The sequence below is a fragment of the Nerophis ophidion genome, linkage group LG27, assembly GCF_033978795.1.
Source record: "Nerophis ophidion isolate RoL-2023_Sa linkage group LG27, RoL_Noph_v1.0, whole genome shotgun sequence".
Taxonomy (NCBI): Eukaryota; Metazoa; Chordata; class Actinopteri; order Syngnathiformes; family Syngnathidae; genus Nerophis; species Nerophis ophidion.
In genome coordinates this window covers 20,536,608-20,562,200 of record NC_084637.1, presented here as the reverse complement: position 1 = coordinate 20,562,200, position 25,593 = coordinate 20,536,608, and the positions used below count along the sequence as shown (strand labels likewise).

General features: G+C 45.8%; 1 protein-coding gene across 1 annotated transcript in view; it reads right to left on the bottom strand.

Annotated features, from left to right (window-relative positions):
* The window catches only part of htr6 (5-hydroxytryptamine (serotonin) receptor 6), a 36,548-nt gene extending 11,353 nt beyond the window's left edge, over window positions 1-25,195 (bottom strand). Inside the window, exons 1-2 of the mRNA XM_061889424.1 lie at window positions 24,116-25,195; window positions 11,376-11,510 (exon numbers count right to left, since the gene is read on the bottom strand). Coding sequence (XP_061745408.1) covers window positions 11,376-11,510; window positions 24,116-24,985 — 1,005 coding nt within the window. The 5' untranslated portion in view covers window positions 24,986-25,195. The remainder of the gene's footprint in view (window positions 1-11,375; window positions 11,511-24,115) is intronic.
* Window positions 25,196-25,593: the final 398 nt, after the last annotated feature.

Below are 25,593 nucleotides of genomic sequence, written 5' to 3'. Positions count from 1 at the left end.
ATAGCTGTGGTCTTACACAAAATAATAAATGAACCGACGCATCGCAGCGGTAATACGATAGACCTAGTGCTTGTCAGGGGTATCACCGTTTCCAAAGTTATGATACTCCCATATACTAAAGTAATGTCCGATCATTACCTTATAAAATTCGAAGTTCAGACTCATGTTCGGCAAGCTAATAGTAATGATAACTGCCATAGCAGCCGCAACATTAATGCTGCCACAACGACGACTCTTGCGGACCTACTGCCCTCGGTAATGGCACCGTTCCCAAAGTATGTGGGCTTTATTGATAACCTCACTAACAACTTTAACAACGCCCTGCGCGAAACCATTGATAGTATAGCACCGCTGAAGTTAAAAAAGGCTCCAAAAAGGCGTACGCCATGGTTTACTGAAGAAACTAGAGCTCAGAAATTATTATGTAGAATGCTGTAACGCAAATGGCGCACGACTAAACTTGAGGTGCACCATCAAGCATGGAGTGATGGTTTAATAACTTATAAACGCATGCTTACCTTAGCTAAAACTAATTATTACTCAAATCTCATCCGCATTAATAAAAACGATTCAAAATTTTTGTTTAGTACAGTAGCATCGCTAACCCAAAAAGGGACTCCTTCCAGTAGCTCCACCCATTCGGCAGATGACTTTATGAAGTTCTTTAATAAGAAACTTGAACTTATTAGAAAGGAGATTAAAGACAATGCGTCCCAGCTACAACTGGGTTATAGTAACACAGATACGACTGTATATACGGTGGATACTGCAAATATCCAAAATAGTTTCTCTCATTTTGATGAAATAACATTAGAAGAATTGTTACAACATGTAAATGGAATAAAACAAACAACATGTGTACTTGACCCACTTCCTGGGAAACTTATCAAGGAGCTTTTTGTATTATTAGGTCCATCAGTGCTAAATATTATAAACTTATCACTTTCCTCGGGCACTGTTCCCCTAGCATTCAAAAAAGTGGTTAATCATCCTCTCCTTAAAAGACCTAACCTCGATCCTGACCTCATGGTAAACTACCGACCGGTGTCTCACCTTCCCTTTATTTTGAAAATCCTCGAAAAAATTGTTGCAGAGCAGCTAAATGAACACTTAGCGTTTAACAATCTATGTGAAACCTTTCAATCCGGTTTCAGGGAAAATCACTCGACTGAGACAGCCCTCGCAAAATTGACTAATGATCTATTGCTAACGATGGACTCTGATGCGTCATCTATGTTGCTGCTCCTCGATCTTAGCGCTGCTTTCGATACCGTCGATCATAATATTTTATTAGAGCGTATCAAAACACGAATCGGTATGTCAGACTCAGCCCTGTCATGGTTTAACTCTTATCTTACTGATAGGATGCAGTGCGTCTCCCATAACAGTGTGACTTCGGACTATGTTAAGGTAACGTGTGGAGTTCCCCAGGGTTCGGTCCTTGGCCCTGTACTCTTCAGCATCTACATGCTGCCGCTGGGTGACGTCATACGCAAATACGGTATTAGCTTTCACTGTTATGCTGATGACACCCAACTCTACATGCCCCTAAAGCTGACCAACACGCCGGACTGTAGTCAGTTGGAAGCGTGTCTTAATGAAATTAAACAATGGATGTCCGCTAACTTTTTGCAACTTAATGCCAAAAAAACGGAAATGCTGATTATCGGTCCTGCTAGACACCGAACTCTATTTAATAATACAACTTTAACATTTGACAACCAAATAATAAAACAAGGTGACTCGGTAAAAAATCTGGGTATTATCTTCGACCCAACTCTCTCCTTTGAGTCACACATTAAAAGCGTTACTAAAACGGCCTTCTTTCATCTCCGTAATATCGCTAAAATTCGCTCCATTTTGTCCACTAAAGACGCCGAGATCATTATCCATGCGTTTGTTACGTCTTGTCTCGATTACTGTAACGTATTATTTTCGGGTCTCCCCATGTCTAGCATTAAAAGATTACAGTTGGTACAAAATGCGGCTGCTAGACTTTTGACAAGAACAAGAAAGTTAGATCATATTACGCCTGTACTGGCTCACCTGCACTGGCTTCCTGTGCACTTAAGATGTGACTTTAAGGTTTTACTACTTACGTATAAAATACTACACGGTCTAGCTCCAGCCTATCTTGCCGATTGTATTGTACCATATGTCCCGGCAAGAAATCTGCGTTCAAAAGACTCCGGCTTATTAGTGACTCCTAAAGCCCAAAAAAAGTCTGCTGGCTGTAGAGCGTTTTCCGTTCGGGCTCCAGTACTCTGGAATGCCCTCCTGGTAACAGTTCGAGATGCTACCTCAGTAGAAGCATTTAAGTCTCACCTTAAAACTCATCTGCATACTCTAGCCTTTAAATAGACCTCCTTTTTAGACCAGTTTATCTGCCGCTTCTTTTATGTTTTCTCCTCTGTCCCCCCCCTCCCTTGTGGAGGGGGTCCGGTCCGATGACCATGGATGAAGTACTGACTGTCCAGAGTCGACACCCAGGATGGACCGCTCGTCTGGACCCAGGATGGACCGCTCGCCTGAGTACCGGTTGGGGACATCTCTACGCTGCTGATCCGCCTCCGCTTGGGATGGTTTCCTGTGGACGGGACTCTCGCTGCTGTCTTGGATCCGCTTTGAACTGAACTCTCGCGGCTGTGTTGGAGCCACTATGGATTGAACTTTCACAGTATTATGTTAGACCCGCTCAACATCCATTGCTTTCGGTCCCCTAGAGGGGGGGGTTCCCCACATTTGAGGTCCTCTCCAAGGTTTCTCATAGTCAGCATTGTCACTGGCGTCCCACTGGATGTGAATTCTCCCTGCCCACTGGGTGTGAGTTTTCCTTGCCCTTTTGTGGGTTCTTCCGAGGATGTTGTAGTCGTAATGATTTGTGCAGTCCTTTGAGACATTTGTGATTTGGGGCTATATAAATAAACATTGTGGGTTGGACAATGCATGGTGCTGTGTAGGAGACAGAGGCAGAACGGAGCAGAGCAGCTTGTTAAGACTTTAGCCTAGCCGGCTACTTCATATGTTCATGTGGAAACTCGTTCGGTACACCTCTGAACCAAACCGGAACCCCCGTACCGAAAGTTCAATACAAATACACGTACCGTTACACCCTTAGTATATATATATATACACATATATATTACACAAATATATACTATATATATATATATATATATATATATATATATATATATATGTTTGTGTGTATATATGCATGTATGTGTATAAATTTACATATATTTACATATTTATATACACACATACATAGTATTGGCTTAGTAATATATATAAATATACATATATATATAAATATACATATATATAAATATATATATATATATATATATATATATATATATATATATATATATATATATATATATATATATATATACATTTATATATAAATGATAAATAGATTTATAAAAATCACAATCATTTTTATTTGTCTGTTCCAACATGTGCAAGACACATCAGAACTGAAATTACATTTTCGGCACAGTCCCGCTGACGAGACCGCCGACGGATCAGCCGGTTATATATACATTTATATAAATACATACATTTATACACATAAATGTATGTATCAAGCAGTAGAAAATGTATTAATGGATATGTATGTCTATATATATATATATATATATATATATATATATACACAAACCCCGTTTCCATATGAGTTGGGAAATTGTGTTAGATTTAAATATAAACGGAATACAATGATTTGAAAATCATTTTCAACCCATATTCAGTTGAATATGCGACAAACACAACATGTTTAATGTTCAAACTGATAAACTTTATTTTTTTTTGCAAATAAACATTAACTTTGGAATTTAAAGCTAGCAACACGTGACAAAGAAGTTGGGAAAGGTGGCAATAAATACTGATAAAGTTTAGGAATGCTCATCAATTTGGTGCTATTAGATCTGTCTGCTGCGTTCGACACCTTCGACCAAGACACCTTAATCACTCGTGTTGAGAACTGTGTGGGTATTAAGGGCGCCGCCTTCAACTGGTTCCAGTCGTACCTAACCGACAGGAGTTTTTGTGTAAAAATAGACAGTTTTATGTCTTCCACAGCTCCTTTACCACATGGGGTTCCCCAGGGCTCAATCCTTGCCCCAATCTTATTTGCGCTTTACCTTCTCCCCCTTGGTTATATTTTTAGGAAGTACGGTATTGCATTTCATTTTTATGCCGATGATTGCCAGATCTATTTTCCCATGGCACAAAATAACACGGTTCAACGTCTCGTTGACTGCCTGCACGACATCAAAGCCTGGCTTTCAGCTAACTTCCTGAGCCTAAATGAAGACAAAACAGAAGTTATGTTGTTCGGTCCAAATCGCTCTCCCTCTCCCGACGTTGACCACGGCACTCTGACCCCGTATCTCAGCGACTGTGTCACAAACCTGGGGGTAAAGTTCGACTCAGATTTTAAATTCGAAAAGAAATCAGCAGCGTCGTTCAAAAAAGCTGTTATCAATTACGCCAAACAGCGAAAGTGAAACCGCTTCTATCAGGACATGATCTCCAGAAATTAATCCACGCCTTTATCTCAAATTGTTTAGACTACTGCAATGCCCTGTATGTAGGCAGTGCAGCTCGTGCAGAACTCTGCTGCTCGTCTGCTAACACAGACCCGCAGACGTGAGCACATCACCCCTATATTAACGTCCCTTCACTGGCTCCCTGTGCGTTACTGAATCAACTTTAAACTCCTTCTATTGTTTTTAAATGTCTAAACAACCTCGCGCCAACAAATCTCTCCGACCTCCTTCAGCCTTACTGCCCCACCCGATCCCTAAGATCAGCCAATCAGCTGCTACTGACGGTCCCTGACACAAGGCTGAAGCTTGGAGGTGACAGAGCTTTCGCCGCTGCTGCTCCCAAGGTCTGGAACGACCTACCTGTGAGTGTTAGACAAGCCTCTTCTCTTCCTGTTTTTAAATCTCTCTTAGAAACATACTTTTATTCCATGGCTTTTAACAGAGTGATATCCATCCTGCAATGGCGCCCCATAATACACCTGCTGTGAACCGTTTTTTATGCTTTTATGTTTTATTTTATTTATCTATTTTTTTTTATCATGTTCTGTTTGTGTTGTGTTGTGTTTGCTCGGTTCTCGCATTATCTTTTAACCTGCTCGTTGTACAGCACTTTGGCTACCCCTGTGGTAAATTTTAAATGTGCTCTATGAATAAAGTTGATTTGATTTGATTCGATTTGGAACATCCCACAGGTGTGCAGGATAATTGGGAACAGGTGGGTGCCATGATTGGGTATAAAAACATCTTCCCAAAAAATCACAAGAAAGGATGGGGTGAGGTACACTCTTTTGTCCAGAACTGCGTGAGCAAATAGTCAAACAGTTTAAGAACAATGTTTCTCAAAGTGCATTTGAAAGAAATTTAGGGATTTCAACATCTACGGTCCATAATATCATCAAAAAGTTCAGAGAATCTGGAGAAATCAATCCACTTAAGCGGCATGGCCGGAAACCAACACTGAATGACCGTGACCTTCGGTCCCTCAGATGGCACTGTATCAAAACCGGACATCAATCTCTAAAGGATATCACCACATGGGCTCAGGAACACTTCAGAAAACCACTGTCACTAGATATAGTTTGTCGCGACATCTGTAAGTGCAAGTTAAAGGTCTACTATGCAAAGCCAAAGCCATTTATGAACAACATCCAGAAACGCCGCTGGCTTCTCTGGGCCCGAGATAATCTAAGATGGACTGATGCAAAGTGGAAAAGTGTTCTGTGGTCTGACGAGTCCACATTTAAAATTGTTTTTGGAAATATTCGACATCGTGTCATCCGGACCTAAGGGGATGCGAACCATCCAGACTGTTATCGACACAAAGTTCAAAAGCCAGCATCTGTGATGGTATGGGCGTGCGTTAGTGACCAAGGCATGGGTAACTTATACATCTGTGAAGGCACCACTAATTCTGAAAGTTACATACAGGTTTTGGAACGACATATGCTGCCATCTAAGCGCCTTCTTTTTCATGGAGGCCCCTGCTTATTTCAGCAAGACAATGCCAAGCCACATTCAGCACGTGTTACAACAGCGTGGCTTTGTAAAAAAAGAGTGCGGGTACTTTCCTGGCCCGCATGCAGTCCAGACTTGTCTCCCATCGAAAATGTGTGGCGCATTATGAAGCGTAAAATACGATAGTGGAGACCCAGGACTGTTGAACGACTGAAGCTCTACATAAAAGAAGAATGGGAAAGAATTCCACTTTCAAAGCTTCAACAATTAGTTTCTTCAGTTCCCAAACATTTGAGTGTTGTTGAAAGAAAAGGTGATGTAACTCCTCCCAACTAAGTTAATTATTATTGGCAAAAAAAATAAAAATAAAGTTAATGAGTTTGAACATCAAATATCTTGTCTTTGTGTGCATTCAATTGAATATGGGTTGAAAAAGATATGCAAATCACTTTATTCCGTTTATATTTACATCTAACACAATTTCCCAACTAATGGAAACGGGGTTTGTATATATATATATATATATATATATATATATATATATATATATATATATATATATATATATATATATATATATACGTATCTATATATATTAGCTAGTTAGCTGTGTGTGATCACAGCGCAGCTGAAAGTAGTTCCTCTGTGTTAGTGCTTAATACCGATATCGTTGTTACTTGGTGAATATTTAGGTCACAACATGGAAATAGAGAATTGTTTCGATGTTTATAGAACTACCAACAACTTTATCATTAGGCACCTGGTACTAGTCGTTTATCACCAATTAGCATGCATTAAAAAGAAAGCTATCTTTCGTAAGGATTGTGAATGAGAGGCAAAATAGCCCTGCGAAATAGTGCATGCAGGTTGAAGGGAGAATAGGAACAAGACAAAAGTGCGTCAAAGAAAAGTTGTGTATAAGATTGTGTGTGTGTGAGTGTGTGTGTGTGTGTGTGTGTGTGTGCGCGTGCGTACGTGCGTGCGTGCTTGTGTGCGTGCCTGTGTCCATTATGAGCATTATGATCATAAAACTCTACATGCAGTGTGAACAGCCAGGCCAGCACACTCAATGTATGCAGTGTGTGTGTGTGTGTTTGTGTGTGTGTGTGTGTGTGTGTGTGTGTGTGTGTGTGTGTGTGTGTGTGTGTGTGTGTGTGTGTGTGTGTGTGTGTGTGTGTGTGTATGTGTGCGTGCGTGCGTGCGTGCGTGGGTGTGCCTGTGTAAATAGGGCACAGATGGGAAGTAAGACAAAAAAATGTCTGGTCAGCCTGAAAAACAGGACAAGTGTCATCATTACCCATGTTGATCTCCAGAATGAAGACAAAACAAGTCAAGAGGATGAAAGCAAGAAGAAAATGTCCTCCTCAAATTATTTATTATATTGTTTTAGGCGATGATTCACAACTAAAACCTCAATCTATACAGAAATATCTATGTTGGCTAACGAGGCTAAAATACAAGCTTTCTCTGCATGTCTTTAACGCCACATATTATCCATCCATCCATCCATTTCCTACCGCTTATTCCCTTTCGGGGTCACGGGGGGCGCTGGCGCCTATCTCAGCTACAATCGGGCAGAAGGCAGGGTACATATATATATATATATATGTATATATATATATATATATATATATACACACATAGCCCTACGATGAGGTGGAGACTTGTCCAGTGTGTACCCTGCCTTCCGCCCGATTGTAGCTGAGATAGGCACCAGCACCCCCCACAACCACAAAGGGAATAAGCGGTAGAAAATGGATGGAAATATTACACACACAGGTATATCATACTAACATGAAAACTGTGTTCCCCCATTTCCATCAATATGTGAATTTTGCAACTAGTGGTGGAAGCCAACCATACCAATTTGCTTATTGCCCTGACCCAAGGGTCGGCAACCCGTGGCTACGGAGCCGCATGCGGCTCTTTGGCCACTCTGATGTGGCTCAGCTGCACATGGCTCAGCTGCATAATCGCCGACCCCCCGATTGTTTAGGGGGGTTTCTGGATTTTGGTGCCTCTCCCAGACATTCTCTGATTTTCACTCGGACTACAATATTGACGGCGTGCCGTGATGGCTTTACTTTTAACGTCCTCTACATGTCGTCGCCCGCCTTTACACCATGCTATCTGCGTACCGGCCGGACGCGTGCATCTCGCTGCTTCTATCGTCACACGTACGAGATTGCAAGGCATATAGTCAACACCCATACAGGTTACACTGAAGGTTGTGATATTTAACAACTTTACCACTCTTACTAATATGCGCCACCCTGTGAATCCACACCAAACAAGAATGACAAACACATTTCGGGAGAACATCCTCACAGTAACACAACATAAACGCAAGATAACAATTACCCAGAATCCCAAGCATCCAAGACTCTCTAGGCTATGTTTTACACCCCGCGCCCCCAACTCCGCCCACCTTAACCGACGCAGGAAGGGGGGGGGCGGGGTTTGGTGCTTGTGGGGTGTAAAATATAGCCTGGAAGATTCATTGATGCTTGGGATTTTGGGTAATTGTTATCTTGCGTTTATGTTATGTTGCGTTTATGTTGTGTTACTGTGAGGATGTTCTCCCGAAATGTGTTTGTTTGGTGTGGGTTCACAGTGTGGCGCATATTAATAAGAGTGGTAAAGTTGTTTATATCACAACGTTCAGTGTAACCTGTATGGCTGTTGACTATATGCCTTGCAGTCGTGTACGTGTATCAGTGAAAGCCACGTACAACATGTTACTGGGCTGGAAAGCTGTTTGTACATGTTGTAGAAGGCGTCAAAGGCAATGGCTTCATAGCACGCCCTTATTATTGTTATCTGGGTGACCATCAGCAGAAAATAGCGAGAAAGGTTGCGGCTCCCATTGTCTTCTTTATTTTGTGAAACGGATCAAAATGGCTCTTTGAGTGGTAAAGGTTGCCGACCCCTGCCCTATCCGCTCACCAGAGGACGCCATCTCCTCTGCACTCCACCTGAGCTTAGAACATCTGGAAGGAAAGGACAGACACGTGTGTTAACACCATCATCCCGCAGCACCTGGTGAGCAAACTGGCCCCCCATGGATTCAGTACCCCCCTATGTAACTGGCTGCTTGACTTCCTCACAGACAGACCCCAGTCTGTGAGAGTGGACGACAACAACTCCAGTGCCATCTCCCTGAGTACCAGCTTCCCCCAGGGCTGCGCCCTGAGTCCGCTGCTGTTTACAATGATGACCTATGACTGTTGTGCCAGGTCCACTGCTAACCACATTGTGAAGTATTATATTTGTATGTATATATGCATAGTGTAATATGGCACATACATATACATATATATATATATATATATATATGTATATATATATATATATATATATATATATATATATATATATGTGAATATGTACATACACATTGTCATGATCCGTGGTCCGGATCATGTTTAGTTTAGTTATGTTCTGTTAGTTTTGGACTTCTTTAGTTCCTGGTTCCACTTCCTTGTTTGTTTTGTCACTATGGTTATTTAAGATTTTCACCTGCCTCTGTTGTTTGGGACACACCTGTGTCTAATCAAGAGACACTATTTAAGTCTGCCTTTTTGATCACTCGTCCTGGCTTCCATGTTTGCAATAAGCAACAGTCGGGTTTATATATTCCTGTTCTAGACTCCGTGCTAAGTTGTTGTCTTAGCTTCCCATGCGTTCGGGACACTTTTCTTTTGTTTGTTTCTGTCTGTTTGGTACGATGTATTATTTATTAGTAAAAAATCATATCCTACCTTCACGTTTTCGTCCGGAGTGTCCGTGTTGCATTGGAGGAACGATCCCGCATAAAGATGCAACCCCTACGTGACAGAAGGAAGCCAGCAGACAGTTCCTTCACCACGGACTTAGAGGAGATGGAGAGGCGCTGGCAGGACAGAAGCCAGCCAGAAAAGCTTTGTTTCGCCGTCAGGATGCGTCGTTCCCCCAAACTCCTCCTTCTGACAGCAAGACGCCACAAGCAGCCCAGTCTTCCTCACCGCCGATGTTGGGTAATATCATCACTCATTTCGCCAAGCAGTTCACTGAATGGGCTGTCAGTCAGCTGGAGACCGGCGCGGATGACGTCACCCCGTCCACTGGTGGTGACGTCCTCCACCAGTCCGTCGGCATGCCAAGCCGCAACCTCCAGCTAGACCATGGCTATCCACAGCCCGGGAGGGCCTGCAGACGCCACCAGCATCTCTGGTGTGCTTGCAGACCCCACCATAATCTCAGTGGGCCTGCAGACGCCACCATCATTAGTTCCTGTTCCTGCACCTTGGCTGACACCTGTTCCTGCACCTTGGCTAGCACCTGTCGCAGCACCACGACAAGTACCAGTACCAGCTCCACGACAATTACCAGTACCAGCTCCACGCCACCAAGCAACGCCAAGCCAAGCACCGCCATGCCAAGACCAGCCACGCCAAGACATGTTTTGTCTGCTGCGACGTCCACGCCCGACTCGTCTACTGAGGCGTCCACGCCTGACTCTTCTACTACGGCGTCCACGCCTGACTCGTCTGGTGCGGCGTCCACGCCTGACTCGTTTGCTGCTGCGTCCACGCCTGACTCGTCTGCTGCTGCGTCCACACCTTACTCGTCGTCTGCGTCCACGCCTGACTCGTCGTCTGCTTCCAAGCCTGCCACGATGACGGCGCCGACGCGCCCACCTCCACGTCGACCACAGATGTGGCCGCTCCCTGGTCGTCCGCCTCACCCGCTTCAGCGGCATTCCACTCTCCGCCGCCACTTGACTTGTCCTCGGTAGATTCGGGGACACTTGGCCTGGCGACCCCCCGCCAAGTCCTCCCTCAGCCCTCCCGTGACTTTTGACGCTGCTTGGCTTTCTGTTAGTTTTGGACTTCCTTAGTTCCTGGTTGCACTTCCTTGTTTGTTTTGTCACTATGGTTACTTATGATTTTCACCTGCCTCTGTTGTTTGGGACACACCTGTGTCTAATCAAGAGACACTATTTAAGCCTGCCTTTTTGATCAATTGTCCTGGCTTTCTTGTTTGCGGTAAGAAACCGTCACGTTTATGTATTCCTGTTATAAAGATGCGACCCCCACGTGACACATATATGTTTATATACGTGTATATATTTGTATATACATTCATATATATGTATATATAGACATATATATGTATATACAGATATTAACATATACAGTACATGTGTATATAGTATATATATGCATAGTGTAATGTGGCACATGCATATATGTATATATACATACATAAATATATATGTATGTATATTTTTATGTGTGTATATATACATATATATGTGTTTGTGTATATATATATATATATATGTATATATATACATATATGTGTATTGACATTTAGACTGACCTGAGCCATGTTGGCGATGAAAAATGGCAGCCAAGCGAAGAAGAAGAGTCCCAGCAGGACTCCCAGCGTCAGGCTGGCCTTCAGCGCCCTGCGACCTTGTCTATGCGTCAGGCCACGCTCACTGCTCGCTGACGGCTGCAAGAAAAAAGACTTGATTTATCCTCCTAGTCTACAAAATCTAAGTTCGCCCTGAAATTCTCTCAGTCGCCAAACAAAACGTGACATCAAGTGATTTGATCCATAGCAGGACTGTCCAAAATGCAGCCTGGTGCTGATTTTTTAACCGCCAGCGGCACATTTTTAAATTAATATTACTAAAAACATTAAAAAGTGTATTAAATGAGCAAAGAGAACAAAACGTGTACAGTAAAATTCATCAAAATCAGTGTTCATGTGAATTATTGACATTTTCAAGGTTCCAGTTACTTCACATCTAATATTACACTTTGAAATATTCTTTGGGGAAAATGCATATTTTGTGTTTGGCAAAAAATGCATACAATAAACATCCATCCATCATCTTCCGCTTATCCGAGGTCGGGTCGCGGGGGCAGCAGCCTAAGCAGGGAAGCCCAGACTTCCCTATCTCCAGCCACTTCGTCTAGCTCTTCCCGGGGGATCCCGAGGCGTTCCCAGGCCAGCCGGGAGACATAGTCTTCCCAACGTGTCCTGGGTCTTCCCCGTGGCCTCCTACCAGCTGGACGTGCCCTAAACACATCCCTAGGGAGGCGTTCGGGTGGCATCCTGACCAGATGCCCGAACCACTTCATCTGGCTCCTCTCGATGTGGAGGAGCAGCGGCTTTACGTTGAGCTCCTCCCGGATGGCAGAGCTTCTCACCCTATCTCTAAGGGAGAGCCCCGCCACCCGGCGGAGGAAACTCATTTCGGCCGCTTGTACCCGTGATCTTATCCTTTCGGTCATGACCCAAAGCTCATGACCATAGGTGAGGATGGGAACGTAGATCGACCGGTAAATTGAGAGCTTTGCCTTCCGGCTCAGCTCCTTCTTCACCACAACGGATCGATACAACGTCCGCATTACTGAAGACGCCGCACCGATCCGCCTGTCGATCTCACGATCCACTCTTCCCCCACTCGTGAACAAGACTCCTAGGTACTTGAACTCCTCCACTTGGGGCAGGGTCTCCTCCCCAACCCGGAGATGGCACTCCACCCTTTTCCGGGCGAGAACCATGGACTCTGACTTGGAAGTGCTGATTCTCATTCCGGTCGCTTCACACTCGGCTGCGAACTGATCCAGTGAGAGCTGAAGATCCCGGTCAGATGAAGCCATCAGGACTACATCATCTGCAAAAAGCAGAGACCTAATCCCGTGGCCACCAAACCGGAACCCCTCAACGCCTTGGCTGCGCCTAGAAATTCTGTCCATAAAAGTTATGAACAGAATTGGTGACAAAGGACAGCCTTGGCGGAGTCCAACCCTCACTGGAAACGTGTCCGACTTACTGCCAGCAATGCGGACCAAGCTCTGACACTGATCATACAGGGAGCGGACTGCCACAATAAGACAGTCCGATACCCCATACTCTCTGAGCACTCCCCACAGGACTTCCCGAGGGACACGGTCGAATGCCTTCTCCAAGTCCACAAAGCACATGTAGACTGGTTGGGCAAACTCCCATGCACCCTCAAGAACCCTGCCGAGAGTATAGAGCTGGTCCACAGTTCCACGACCAGGACGAAAACCACACTGTTCCTCCTGAATCCGAGGTTCGACTATCCGGCGAAGCCTCCTCTCCAGTACACCTGAATAAACCTTACCGGGAAGGCTGAGGAGTGTGATCCCACGATAGTTGGAACACACCCTCCGGTCCCCCTTCTTAAAGAGAGGGACCACCACCCCGGTCTGCCAATCCAGAGGTACCGCCCCCGATGTCCACGCGATGCTGCAGAGTCTTGTCAACCAAGACAGCCCCACAGCATCCAGAGCCTTAAGGAACTCCGGGCGGATCTCATCCACCCCCGGGGCCTTGCCGCCGAGGACCTCAGCCCCAGAAATAGGAGAGTCCACTACAGATTCCCCAGGCACCGCTTCCTCAAAGAAAGACGTGTTGGTGGGATTGAGGAGGTCTTCGAAGTATTCCCTCCACCGATCCACAACATCCACAGTCGAAGTCAGCAGAACACCATCCGCACCATACACGGTGTTGATAGTGCACTGCTTCCCCTTCCTGAGGCGGCGTATGGTGGTCCAGAATCGCTTCGAAGCCGTCCGGAAGTCGTTTTCCATGGCTTCCCCGAACTCTTCCCATGTCCGAGTTTTTGCTTCCGCGACCGCTAAAGCTGCACACCGCTTGGCCCGTCGGTACCCGTCCACTGCCTCCGGAGTCCTATGAGCCAAAAGAACCCTATAGGACTCCTTCTTCAGCATGACGGCATCCCTCACTGCTGGTGTCCACCAACGGGTTCTGGGATTACCGCCACGACAGGCACCAACAACCTTGCGGCAACAGCTCCAATCAGCCGCCTCGACAATAGAGGTTCGGAACATGGTCCACTCGGACTCAATGTCCCGCACCTCCCTCGTGACATGTTCAAAGTTCTCCCGGAGGTGTGAATTGAAACTCTCTCTGACAGGAGACTCTGCCAGACGTTCCCAGCAGACCCTCACAATGCGCTTGGGCCTGCCAGGTCTGTCCGGCATCCTCCCCCACCATCGCAGCCAACTCACCACCAGGTGGTGATCGGTAGAAAGCTCCGCCCCTCTCTTCACCCGAGTGTCCAAAACATAAGGCCGCAAATCCGATGACACAACTACAAAGTCGATCATGGAACTGCGGCCTAGGGTGTCCTGGTGCCAAGTGCACATGTGGACACCCTTATGTTTGAACATGGTGTTTGTTATGGACAATCCGTGACGAGCACAAAAGTCCAATAACAAAACACCACTCGGGTTTAGATCCGGGCGACCATTCTTCCCAATCACGCCTCTCCAGGTTTCACTGTCGTTGCCAACATGAGCGTTGAAGTCTCCCAGTAAGACAAGGGAATCACCTGGGGGAGCACTTTCCAGTACTCCCTCGAGTGTACCCAAAAAGGGTGGGTATTCTGAACTGCTGTTTGGTGCGTAAGCACAAACAACAGTCAGGACCCTTCCCCCCACCCGAAGGCGAAGGGAAGCTACCCTCTCGTCCACTGGGTTGAACTCAAACGTGCAGGCTTTGAGCCGGGGGGCAACGAGAATTGCCACCCCAGCCCGTCGCCTCTCACTGCCGGCAACGCCAGAGTGGAAGAGGGTCCAGTCCCTCTCGAGAGAGCTGGTTCCAGAGCCCTTGCTGTGCGTCGAGGTGAGTCCGACTATATCCAGCCGGAACTTCTCCACCTCGCGGACTAGCTCAGGCTCCTTCCCCCCCAGTGAGGTGACGTTCCACGTCCCAAGAGCTAGCTTCTGTAGCCGAGGATCGGACCACCAAATGCCCTGCCTTCGGCTGCCGCCCAGCTCACAATGCACCCGACCTCTATGGCCCCTCCTATGAGTGGTGAGCCCATTGGAGGATACAATAATGGGTTGGCTCAAGGCCAAGTGCTAGTCTACTTGGGGAGGGGCTGGGATCTTGGTCAGGTGTTGTTGAGTGGAGGCGCAACAGTTTTTGACTGTGCCAGGCTAGTATTTGTTTGCTCCCGTTTATTTTCCATTTTGTTACAAAGTGAGTTTTATTTACGTGACTGTATGATAATAAACATATTTGTTAAACATGGACATAATTCTGGAAATGGATTATTATCTGGCTGCACACGTCTAAACTAGCTTCATTTATATTCAGCAACCAATATCAGTAATAGTTTGGGACTTTAGCGCTACACTTATTTTTAAATCTTTCATGAATGGGGGCCCTTTTGGACCCCCAAGAGTTTTAGCTGGATTATTTTTTTTATTATTAAAATTGCTCAAAAAAATTATACTGAAATAAACTCAGTGTTATAAATGACTGACCTATTTAAGTCTCAATTCATATATATATATATATATATGCATATATATATATATATATATTTTTTTTTTTTTTTTTTTTTTTTTTTTACTTTTAATTTTCCTGAAGGAATCAAAAAAGTACTATCTATCTACACAAATATATATATGTGTGTGTTTAACACTTATTTTTTTTTTTTTAAACACCTCCTCTCTGAGCTGCCACCTTATCGTGGTAGAGGAGTTTGCGTGTCCCAATGATCCTAGGAGTTATGTTGTCAGGGAGCTTCCATGACCCCTGGTAGGGTCTCCCAAGACAAACAGGTCCTCAGTGAGGGATCAGACAAAGGGCATCTCGAAGACTTCAATGGAAATGCAAAAATTGAGACTCAGATTTCCCTCACCCGGATGTGGGTCACCGGGACACTTCTCTGAAACCAACCGGAGTCGGGTCACAATGGCGAGCGCCTGGTGGCTGGGCCTGTCCCCATGGCAATGTGGGTCCACCCTCCAATGGGCTCACCACTCATGGGAGGGCCCATAGAGGTTGGGTGGGTGCGATGTGAGCTGGGCGGGACCCAAAGGCAGGGTACTTGGCGGTCCGATCCTCAGCTACATAAGCTAGCTCTTGGGACGTGGAATGTCACCTCGCTGGGGGGAAGGAGCCTGAGCTAGTGCGTGAGGCGGGGAAGTTCCGGCTGGATATAGTCGGACTCACTTCGCTGCACAGCAAAGGCTCTGGAACCAGTTCTCTCGAGAGGGGCTGGACTCTCTTCCACACTGGCGTTGCACGCAATGAGAGGCGACTGGGGTAGCAATTCTTGTTCCCCCCCGGCTCAAAGCCTGCACATTGGAGTTCAACTCATTGGACAAGAAGGTAGCTTCCCTCCGCCTTCGGGTGGGGGTATGGGTCCTGACTGTTGTTTGTGCCTACACACCAAGCAGCAGTTCAGAGTACTCGCCCTTTTTGGATACACTCGAGAGGGTACTGTAAAGTGCTCCCCCGGGTGATTCCCTTGTCCTACTGGGAGACTCATGTTTGCAACGACAGTGACACCTAGAGAGGCGTGATTGGGAAGAATGGCTAACCGGATCTGAACCCGAGTGGTGTTTTGTTATTGGACTTTTGTGCTCGTCACACCATAAGGGTGTCCATTTACTAACACGGACCACCAGTACAAGAAAGGACAGAGCAGGCTGTACTTCCTCAGGAGACTGCACTCCTTCAACATTTGTAGAAAACTCCTGTGGATGTACTACCAGTCTGTGGTTGCCAGTGTTCTGTTCTACATGGTAGTGTGCTGGGGGGGCAGTACATCTAAGAAGGACAGCTCCAGACTTGAGAAACTGATCAGGTGGGCCGGTTCTACAATGGGAATGAAACTGGACTCACTGGTGACGGTGGCAGAGAAGAGGACTGTTGACAAACTAGTGAGCATCCTGGATGATGCCAGTCACCCTCTGCATAGCGTTATCAGTAGCCAGAGGAGCCTGTTCAGTTCTAGACTGCTTCATCCCAAGTGCAGGACTAATAGACTCAAGAACTCCTTTGTCCCACACGCCATTAGACTGTACAACTCCTCTCTGTGACGGGGGACGGGGGGTATTAGGATGACAGGGGATGCAAAACAATTACAGTGCAATACGTTTTCATAACATGGTCACTACTGCCTACTTTGTCTTGTTATATTCTTATTTTACTGTTATATTGTTATTCCCATTGTTTTTGGGTTTTTTTAATTCTTTTTGTAATATTTCTCTATTTTGTTTCCTTTTAAACACCCATTATTTACTTTTTACTTTTTTCTTTAAATTGATCTCAACTCTGTCCACTGCTGCTGGAATTATAATTTTCCTGAAGGAACTCTCCTGAAGGAATCAATAAAGTACTATCTATCTATCTATCTATCTATTTGTGCACTTGGCACCTGGACACCCTTGGCCGCAGTTCCATGATCAACTTTATAGTTGTGTCATCGGATTTGCGGCCTCATGTTTTGGACACTCGGGTGAAGAGAGGAGCAGAGCTTTCTACCAATCACCACCTGGTGGTGAGTTGGCTGTGATGGTGCGGGAGGATGCCGGACAGACCTGGCAGGCCCAAACGCATTGTGAGGGTCTGCTAGGAATGTCTAGCAGAGTCTCCTGTCAGAGAGAGTTTCAATTCCCACCTCTGAAAGAACTTTGAACATGTCACAAGTGAGGTGCTGGACATTGAGTCCAAGTGGACCATGTTCTATACCTCTATTGTCGAAGCGGCTAAATGGAGCTATGGCCGCAAAGTAGTTGGTGCCGGTTGTGGCGGTAATCCCACAACCCGTTGGTGGACACCGGCGGCAAGCGGAAGAAAGAGTCCTATCGTGTTCTTTTGGCTCATAGGACTCCAGAGGCAGCAGACAGGTACCGACAAGCCAAGCGGTGTGTGCGGCTTCAGCAGTCGCAGAGGCAACAACTCGGACATGGGAGGAAGATTGGGGACGCCATGGAAAACAACTTCCGGACGGCTTCGAAGCGATTCTGGACCACCATCCGCTGCCTCAGAAAGGGGAAGCAGTGCACTGTTAAAACTGTGTATGGTGAGGATGGTGTTCTGCTGACATTGACTGCGGTTGTTGTGGATTGGTGGAGGGAATACTACGAAGACCTCCTCAATCCCACCAACACATCTTCCAATGAGGAAGCAGTGCCTGGGGACTCTGTGGTGGGCTCTCCTACTTCTGGGGCTGAGGTTGCTGAGGTAGTTAAAAAGCTCCTTGGTGGCAAGGCCCCGGGGGTGGATGAGATCCCCCCGGAGTTCCTTAAGGCCCTGGATGCTGTGGAGCTGTCTTGGATGACAAGACTCTGCAGCATCGCGTGGACATTGGGGGCGGTGCCTCTGGATTGGCAGACCAGGGTGGTGGTTCCTCTCTTTAATAAGGGGAACAGGAGGGTGTGTTCCCACTATCGTAAGATCACACTCCTCAGCCTTCCCGGTAAGGTCTAGTCAAGTGTACTAGAGAGGAGGCTGCGCCGGATGGTCGAACCTCCGATTCAGGAGGAACAGTGTGGTTTTCGTGCTGGTCGTGGAACTGTGGACCAGCTCTATACTCTCAGCAGTGTCCTTGAGGGTGCATGGGAGTTTTCCCAACCAGTGTACATGTGCTTTGTGGACTTGGAGAAGACATTCAACCATGTCCCCTCGGGAAGTCCTGTGGGGAGTGCTCAGAGAGTATGGGGTAACAGACTGTCTGATTGTGGCGGTCCGCTCCCCGTACGATCAGTGTCGGAGTTTGGTCCGCATTACCGGCAGTAAGTCGGACACGTTTCCTGTGAGGGGTTGGACTCCGCCAAGGCTGCTCTTTGTCACCGATTCTGTTCATAACTTTTACGGACAGAATTTGTAGGCGCAGTCAAGGCATTTTGGGGATCCAGTTTGGTGGCTGTAGGATTAGGTCTCTGCTTTTTGTAGATGATGTGGTCCGAGGATCTTCAGCTCTCACTGGATCGCTTCGCAGTCGAGTTTAAAGCGACTGGGATAAGAATCAGCACCTCCAAGTCAGAGTCCATGGTTCTCGCCCAGAAAAGGGTGGAGTGCCATCTCCGGATTGGGGAGGAGACCCTGCCCCAAGTGAAGGAGTTCAAGTACCTCCGAGTCTTGTGCACGAGTGAGGGAAGAGTGGATCGTAAGATCGACAGGCGGATCGGTGCGACTCTGCAGTAATGCGGACGCTGTATTGATCTGTTGTGGCGAAGGAGGAGCTGAACCGGAAGGCAACGCTCTCAATTTACCGGTCGATTTACGTTTACTTCCTCACCTATGGTTATGAGCTTTTGGTAATGACAGAAAGGATAAGATCACGGGTACAAGCGGCCGAAATGAGCTTCGGCTGCCGGGTGGCGGGGCTCTCCCTGAGAGATAGGGTGAGAAGCTCTGTCATCCGGGAGGAGCTCAAAGTAAAGCCGCTGCTCCTCCACATCGAGAGGAGCCAAATGAGGTGGTTCGGGCATCTGGTGAGGATGCCACCCGAATATCTCCCGAGGGAGGTGTTTAGGGAACGTCCAACCGGTAGGAGGCCACGGGGAAGACCCAGGACACGTAGGGAAGACTATGTCTCCCAGCTGGCCTGGGAACGCCTCGGGATCTCCGGGAAGAGCTGGACGAAGTGGCTGGGGAGAGAGAAGTCTGGGCTTCCCTGCTTAGGTTGCTGCCCCCGCGACCTGACCTCGGATAAGCGGAAGAAGATGGATGGATGGACACAACACATACATATTCAAACATATATTCACACATTAATACACACACACACACACATATATATATATATATATATATATATATATATATATATATATATATATATATATATATATATATATATATATATATATATATACATATATATAAATATATATACATGTACATATATTTATGTGTGTTAACACATATATATAATTTATTTAAATTTTATTGACTGATCTGAAATCAATCAAGAGATTTCAGCAATGATTAATTATAATAATCAGCAAAATATTTCAGTGTAGATAACTCATTTCACAAAGTATATATCTGCAACTTAGAGTCCAGTGTGGCTAATATATGGCAAAAAATATTCAAAAATTTGGTGGGTGTGGCCCGGAAAATACGGTAGTCTTTGTTGTTTTCATGAAGCCGCCGAATGCTAAAAATTATGGAAATATGGAAATACGACATGTTATTATGAATATTACTACATTGCCTTTACTGTATACTTACAAACCCCGTTTCCATATGAGTTGGGAAATTGTGTTAGATGTAAATATAAACGGAATAGAATGATTTGCAAATCCTTTTCAACCTATATTCAGTTGAATGCACTACAAAGACATGATATTTGATGTTCAAACTCATGTTTTTTTTTTTTTTTTTGCAAATAATAATTAACTCAGAACTTCATTGTTGCAACACGTGCCAAAGTAGTTGGGAAAGGACATGTCCACCACTGTGTTACATCACCTTTTCTTTTAACAACACTCAATAAACGTTTGGGAACTGAGGAAACTAATTGTGGAAGCTTTGAAACTGTAATTCTTTCCCATTTTTGCTTTATGTAGAGCTTTAGTCGTTCAACAGTCCGGGGTCTCCGCTGTCGTATTTTACACTTCATAATGCGCCACACATTTTCGATGGAAGACATGTCTGGACTGCAGGCGGGCCAGGAAAGTACCCGCAGTCTTTTACTACGATGCCACGCTGTTGTAACACGTGGCTTGGCATTGTTTTGCTGAAGTAAGCACGTCCATGATAACTTTGCTTGGATGACAACATATGTTGCTCCAAAACTTGTACGGACCATTCAGCATTAATGGTGCCTTCACAAATGTGTAAGTCACCCATGCTTTGGGCACTATTATACCCCCATACCATCGAAGATGCTGGCTTTTGAACTTTGCGCCTATAACAATCCGGATGGTTATTTTCCTCTTTGTTCCGGAGGACACCACATCAACAGTTTCCAAATATAATTGGAAATGTGGACTCGTCAGACCACAGAACACATTTCCACTTTGCATCAGTCCATCTTAGATGAGCTCGGGCCAGCGAAGTCGGCGGCGTTCCTTGGTGTTGTTGATAAAAGGCTTTGGCTTTGCATAGTAGAGTTTTAACTTGCACTTACAGATGTAGCGACCAACTGTAGTTACTGACAGTGGTTTTATGAAATGTTCCTGAGCCCATGTGGTGATATACTTTACACACTGATGTCGGTTTTTGATGAAGTACCGCCTGAGGGGTTCAAGGGTCCGTAATATCATTGCTTACGTGCAGTGATTTCTCCAGATTCTCTGAATCTTTTGATGATTTTACGAACCGTAGATGGTAAAATCCCTAAATTCCTTGCAATAGCTCGTTGAGAAATGTTGTTCTAAAACTGTTCGATAATTTGCTTACAAATTGGTGACCCACGCCCCATCCTTGTTTGTGAATTACTCAGCATTTCATGGAAGCTGCTTTTATACCCAATCATGGCACCCACCCGTTCCCAATTAGCCTGCACACCTGTGGGATGTTCCAAATAAGTGTTTAATGAGCATTCCTCAACTTTATCAGTATTTATTGCCACTTTTCCCAACTTCTTTGTCACGAGTTGCTGGCATCAAATTCTAAAGTTAATGATTATTTGCACAAAAAAAAATGTTTATCAGTTTTAACTTTAAGTATTTAGTTGAATAGGTTTGAAAAGGATTTGCAAACCATTGTACTCCGTTTATATTTACATCTTGTACATCATGTATATTTTACATGTTGTCATGAATGTTACTACATTACATATATACTTACAGAGTGTATATAGAACTATGATGGAGGTGTTTAGAGCACTTTATAGGCAGAATAGAGCGACTGTTTCTGGCTCCATTCTTAGCTGACTTTGGCTTGCCTTTATTTACGAGTTACAATGGATAAAAAAAAAAAAATGTGTTCTGGTATACATAAGGATGGTGAATATGGGATTTTTTAAAGTGAAATTCCTTTTTAACGTAAACGGTCCACTTGAATCAAGTGCAGTACATCCAGCTTCCACCATCTTTTACTGGCTGGATTGCCGCAGTTAGAAGTCTTCAGCGGTGGCATACAAAGCAAGGCAGGATATTCTCCAAACGATTTGCAACCTGCCAAATTTTTTCTTCCTCTGTTGACAAAACCTGAGAAGAAGGTACGGTGGCCCTGAGGGGTGGAAGAAGCAACACTGCCCCCATCGAATGTTGGTTAGTACTGCATCATGTGTTTAAAGTCCCTCGCTGACAAGCTGTCCTACTCGGGGTTCTGTGGCTCTAAAGGAGGGGTGTCCAAACTACGGCCCATGGGCGTCGTGAGCATAATAAAGAATCTTGCAATGCGCAACGTTTACCTATACGACCTAATGCAAAAAAAATTCCCTGGTCATGGTGTAAAAAATAAATAAAAAATCCAATTAACACAAAATGTCAACAGACATGGTCACTGAAATTTGTGGACGTTATTAAAAAAAAGCCCATTCAGCATAATAAATCAAAAATGAAACCCATTTAAATCCATTACAAAGCATGATAAAATGCAAAACACTCTTTACAAACATTTTCGCTGCTTGATATTTGTGATTGATTACAAAACCTAACGAGGTCGTCACAAAGGTAAACAAGGTAGGGGTCAAACTGTCACATACTCTTAATATCCACTTATATTAATTAATAATGTATCCATTATATAAATATAGTGTCTACACACACAAATATATATACACAAATGGAAAATGTAAAAACTACACCATAGCCAACTGGTTCAGGTGGGCGTCTCTGGAGGCGCATTAGGCGACCTATGTGGTGTCCAAGCAAGTTTTTAGAGCGCTGCATGTTAAGCTGATTGTGAATCATTGGCAGAATTAAAAAAAAAGGTGCAGTTTCCCTTTGGGTCACATTGCTGTGCCGAAAACAGAACGAACCCCGTGTCCGTAAAGGGTCAATGATGGATGATAATGAACTGGATCAGTATCACATGCATCACCGTTGCACCCATAGAAGGTTGGTAACCCTTACAACTTTTGGCCATGTTTAGGTCACTCACTTTTGGGTCAATCATGCTAAACACTGGACTGTTACGGCAAGAGAAGGCGCACAGGTTAGACCCGGACACCAGCAGCCTCATGAGCCACGCCCCCACTGAAGGGTGGTACCCCTTACACCTTTTGATTTTTAGTATTACGGTCAGAAATGCTCAATACTACTGTTGCGGCAGTAGGAGGTACACACATGCTCAGCCGAGACACCATCAACCTTGTGACATCACTTCCCCCGCTGAAGGTTGGTACCCCTTCCTTTGGGCCATGTTATGTCACTCACTTATGCATTAAGGTTAATCATGCTCAATACTATACTGTTTTGGCGGGAGGAGGTGCACATTTAGACCCAGACGCCAGCAACCTAGTGACCCCACTGGCTCCAAAGAGTTTTTATAACCCTTAAAACTTTGGACAATGTTTCAGTCACTCACTGCTGTTTTAGGGTCAATCATGCTAAACACTGGACTGTTCTGGGGGTAGGAAGTGCACATGCTAGGCCAGCAACCTTGTGACCCTACTGCCCCCACAGGAGGTTGGTACACCTTGCACCTTTGGACCATGTTTAAGTCACTCGCTTCTGCATTAGGGTTGATCATGCTAAACACTGGACTGTTCTGGCGAGATGAGGCGCACATTTATGCCTGGACGCCAGCAACGTAGTAACCCGACTGGCCCCATGGTAGATTGGTAGCCCTTACAATTCTTTTTTGCCAAGGACTGTTCTGGTGGTAGGAGGCGCAAATGCTGAGGCAGCAACCTTGTGACCCTACTGCTTGGTACCCCCTACACCATTGGACCATGTTTGAGTCACTCCCTTTTGTATTAGGGTCAAACATGCTCAATAATGGACTGTTCTGGTAGTAAGTGGAGCAAATGCCAACCCAGTGAGCCCACTGACCCCATTTAAGGTGGGTGATACTCCATACACGTTTTTGGCCATGTTTAAGTCACTGAGTTCTGCATTAACTTAAACATTCTCAATACTGGGCTGCTCCAAGGGTAGGTGGAGCAAATGCTAGGCCCGTACACCAACAACCAAGTGACTCCTCACCCCCCAAAGGAGGTTGATACCCCCTACACCTTTGGACCGTGTTTGAGTCATTCCCTTTTGTATTAGGATAAAACATGCTAAATACTGGACTGATGTGGTGGTAGATGGAGCAAATGATAGGCCTGGACACCATCAACCTAGTGACCCCACAGCCCCCCTACACCTTACGCTCCCAACCGGACAACCGGAACCAGTTTGAGTACTCACCAGTAGATTCTGCGGTACCGGGCGTTCCTGGTTGCTGCAGTCATCTCCATCTTGCTGAGCTGCACCCCCAAGTGAAGGAGGCCTGGATGGTTCTCCAAGAGAAGGGTGAGGGTGTGGCGGGTGGCTCAAGGCCGCCACCCTCTTAGCTTGTCTCCGAGCTGCCAGAAGAATCCTACAGTAAGTGAAGCAGATGGCGCTTGAGGGCAAGAAGAAGGTGAGCACGGATGCCACCAGTGCGAAGGGCAAGGTGACCTGCAGGCGGCACTGAAAGTAAAGGCCTCCGGGCGGAAAGACCTGGAAGTAGGACGCCGGGTACATCGAGTCCGAGCTGTTGTTTCCGCCTCCCGGAGTCGGCGGCCGGCCGCTTAGGTAGCCCAAGCTGTGCCACTTCATCTCGATGGGCAGGAAGGACGCCAGCGCCGCCAACCCCCAGGCAGCGCCTACAAGGAGCAGCGCCCGAGGGAGGGTCATCCTCTGCTTGTAGCGCAGCGGCGAGATGATAAAGACGTAGCGATCTAGGCTGATGACGCACAGGTTGAGGATGGAGGCGCTGCAGCACATGACGTCAAAGCAGAGCCACACGGGGCAGAAGGCAGGCCAGAGCACCCAGGCCCCGCACAGCACGTTGAGCACGGCCGGGGGCATGACCACCAGCGCCACCATGAGATCGGACAGAAACAGGGACACCAGGAAGCAGTTGGAGGTGCAGCGTAGAGAGCGCTGAGCAAAGACCAGGGCGATGAGTAGCACGTTGCCGCACACGGTGATGAGGACGACCACGGTCAGCAGGAAAGCCAGAAACAAGGAGCCGCTGCCGCTCACGTTCCAGGTGTTGGTAAAACTCTTGTTGTAGCTTCCCAAATCGGACATGATGCTGCTAGAGAAGAGTTGATCCTCCGCTCTGAGTTTTTCTGGATGAAGGACGGGATCAGTCCATAGTTAGGAAAAACCCAGATTCTCCACAAAAAGTCCGAAAGATGAGCGATAAATTATAAGTCTGCCCTGAGCTGCTGGAGCTCGTCCTCTCTATTCTGGGAGACGCCGCCTTCTGTCCTTTTCCACCAGAGGTACGGCACAGGTGTCAGGGTCCTCCTTTAGAGCCCCCATACCCCCTGCCCCCCCCGCCCCTCGGCTGCCGTTAATCTCCGTGTCGGCCACTCCAGCGCGTGTCGGTACCAGAGGAGAAGAGGAGTGTGTTAATGCGGGAGCATGCGCCATCATAGCCAGACACGTGTGGGAGGTGCTGCTTGGTCACGCTGCTTCAGAGCTCTTCACTTTCCTTTCTCCCTCTGAAAGCATCACGGAAATGACACAAAACATCATACTTTTGCTCCAAATGTTCAAAGATATGAATATAAATACACTGTGATATCTGCCAAATGGCTGTTTGAAATACTGCTCATTATATATATATATATATATATATATATATATATATATATATATATATATATATATATATATATATATATATATAT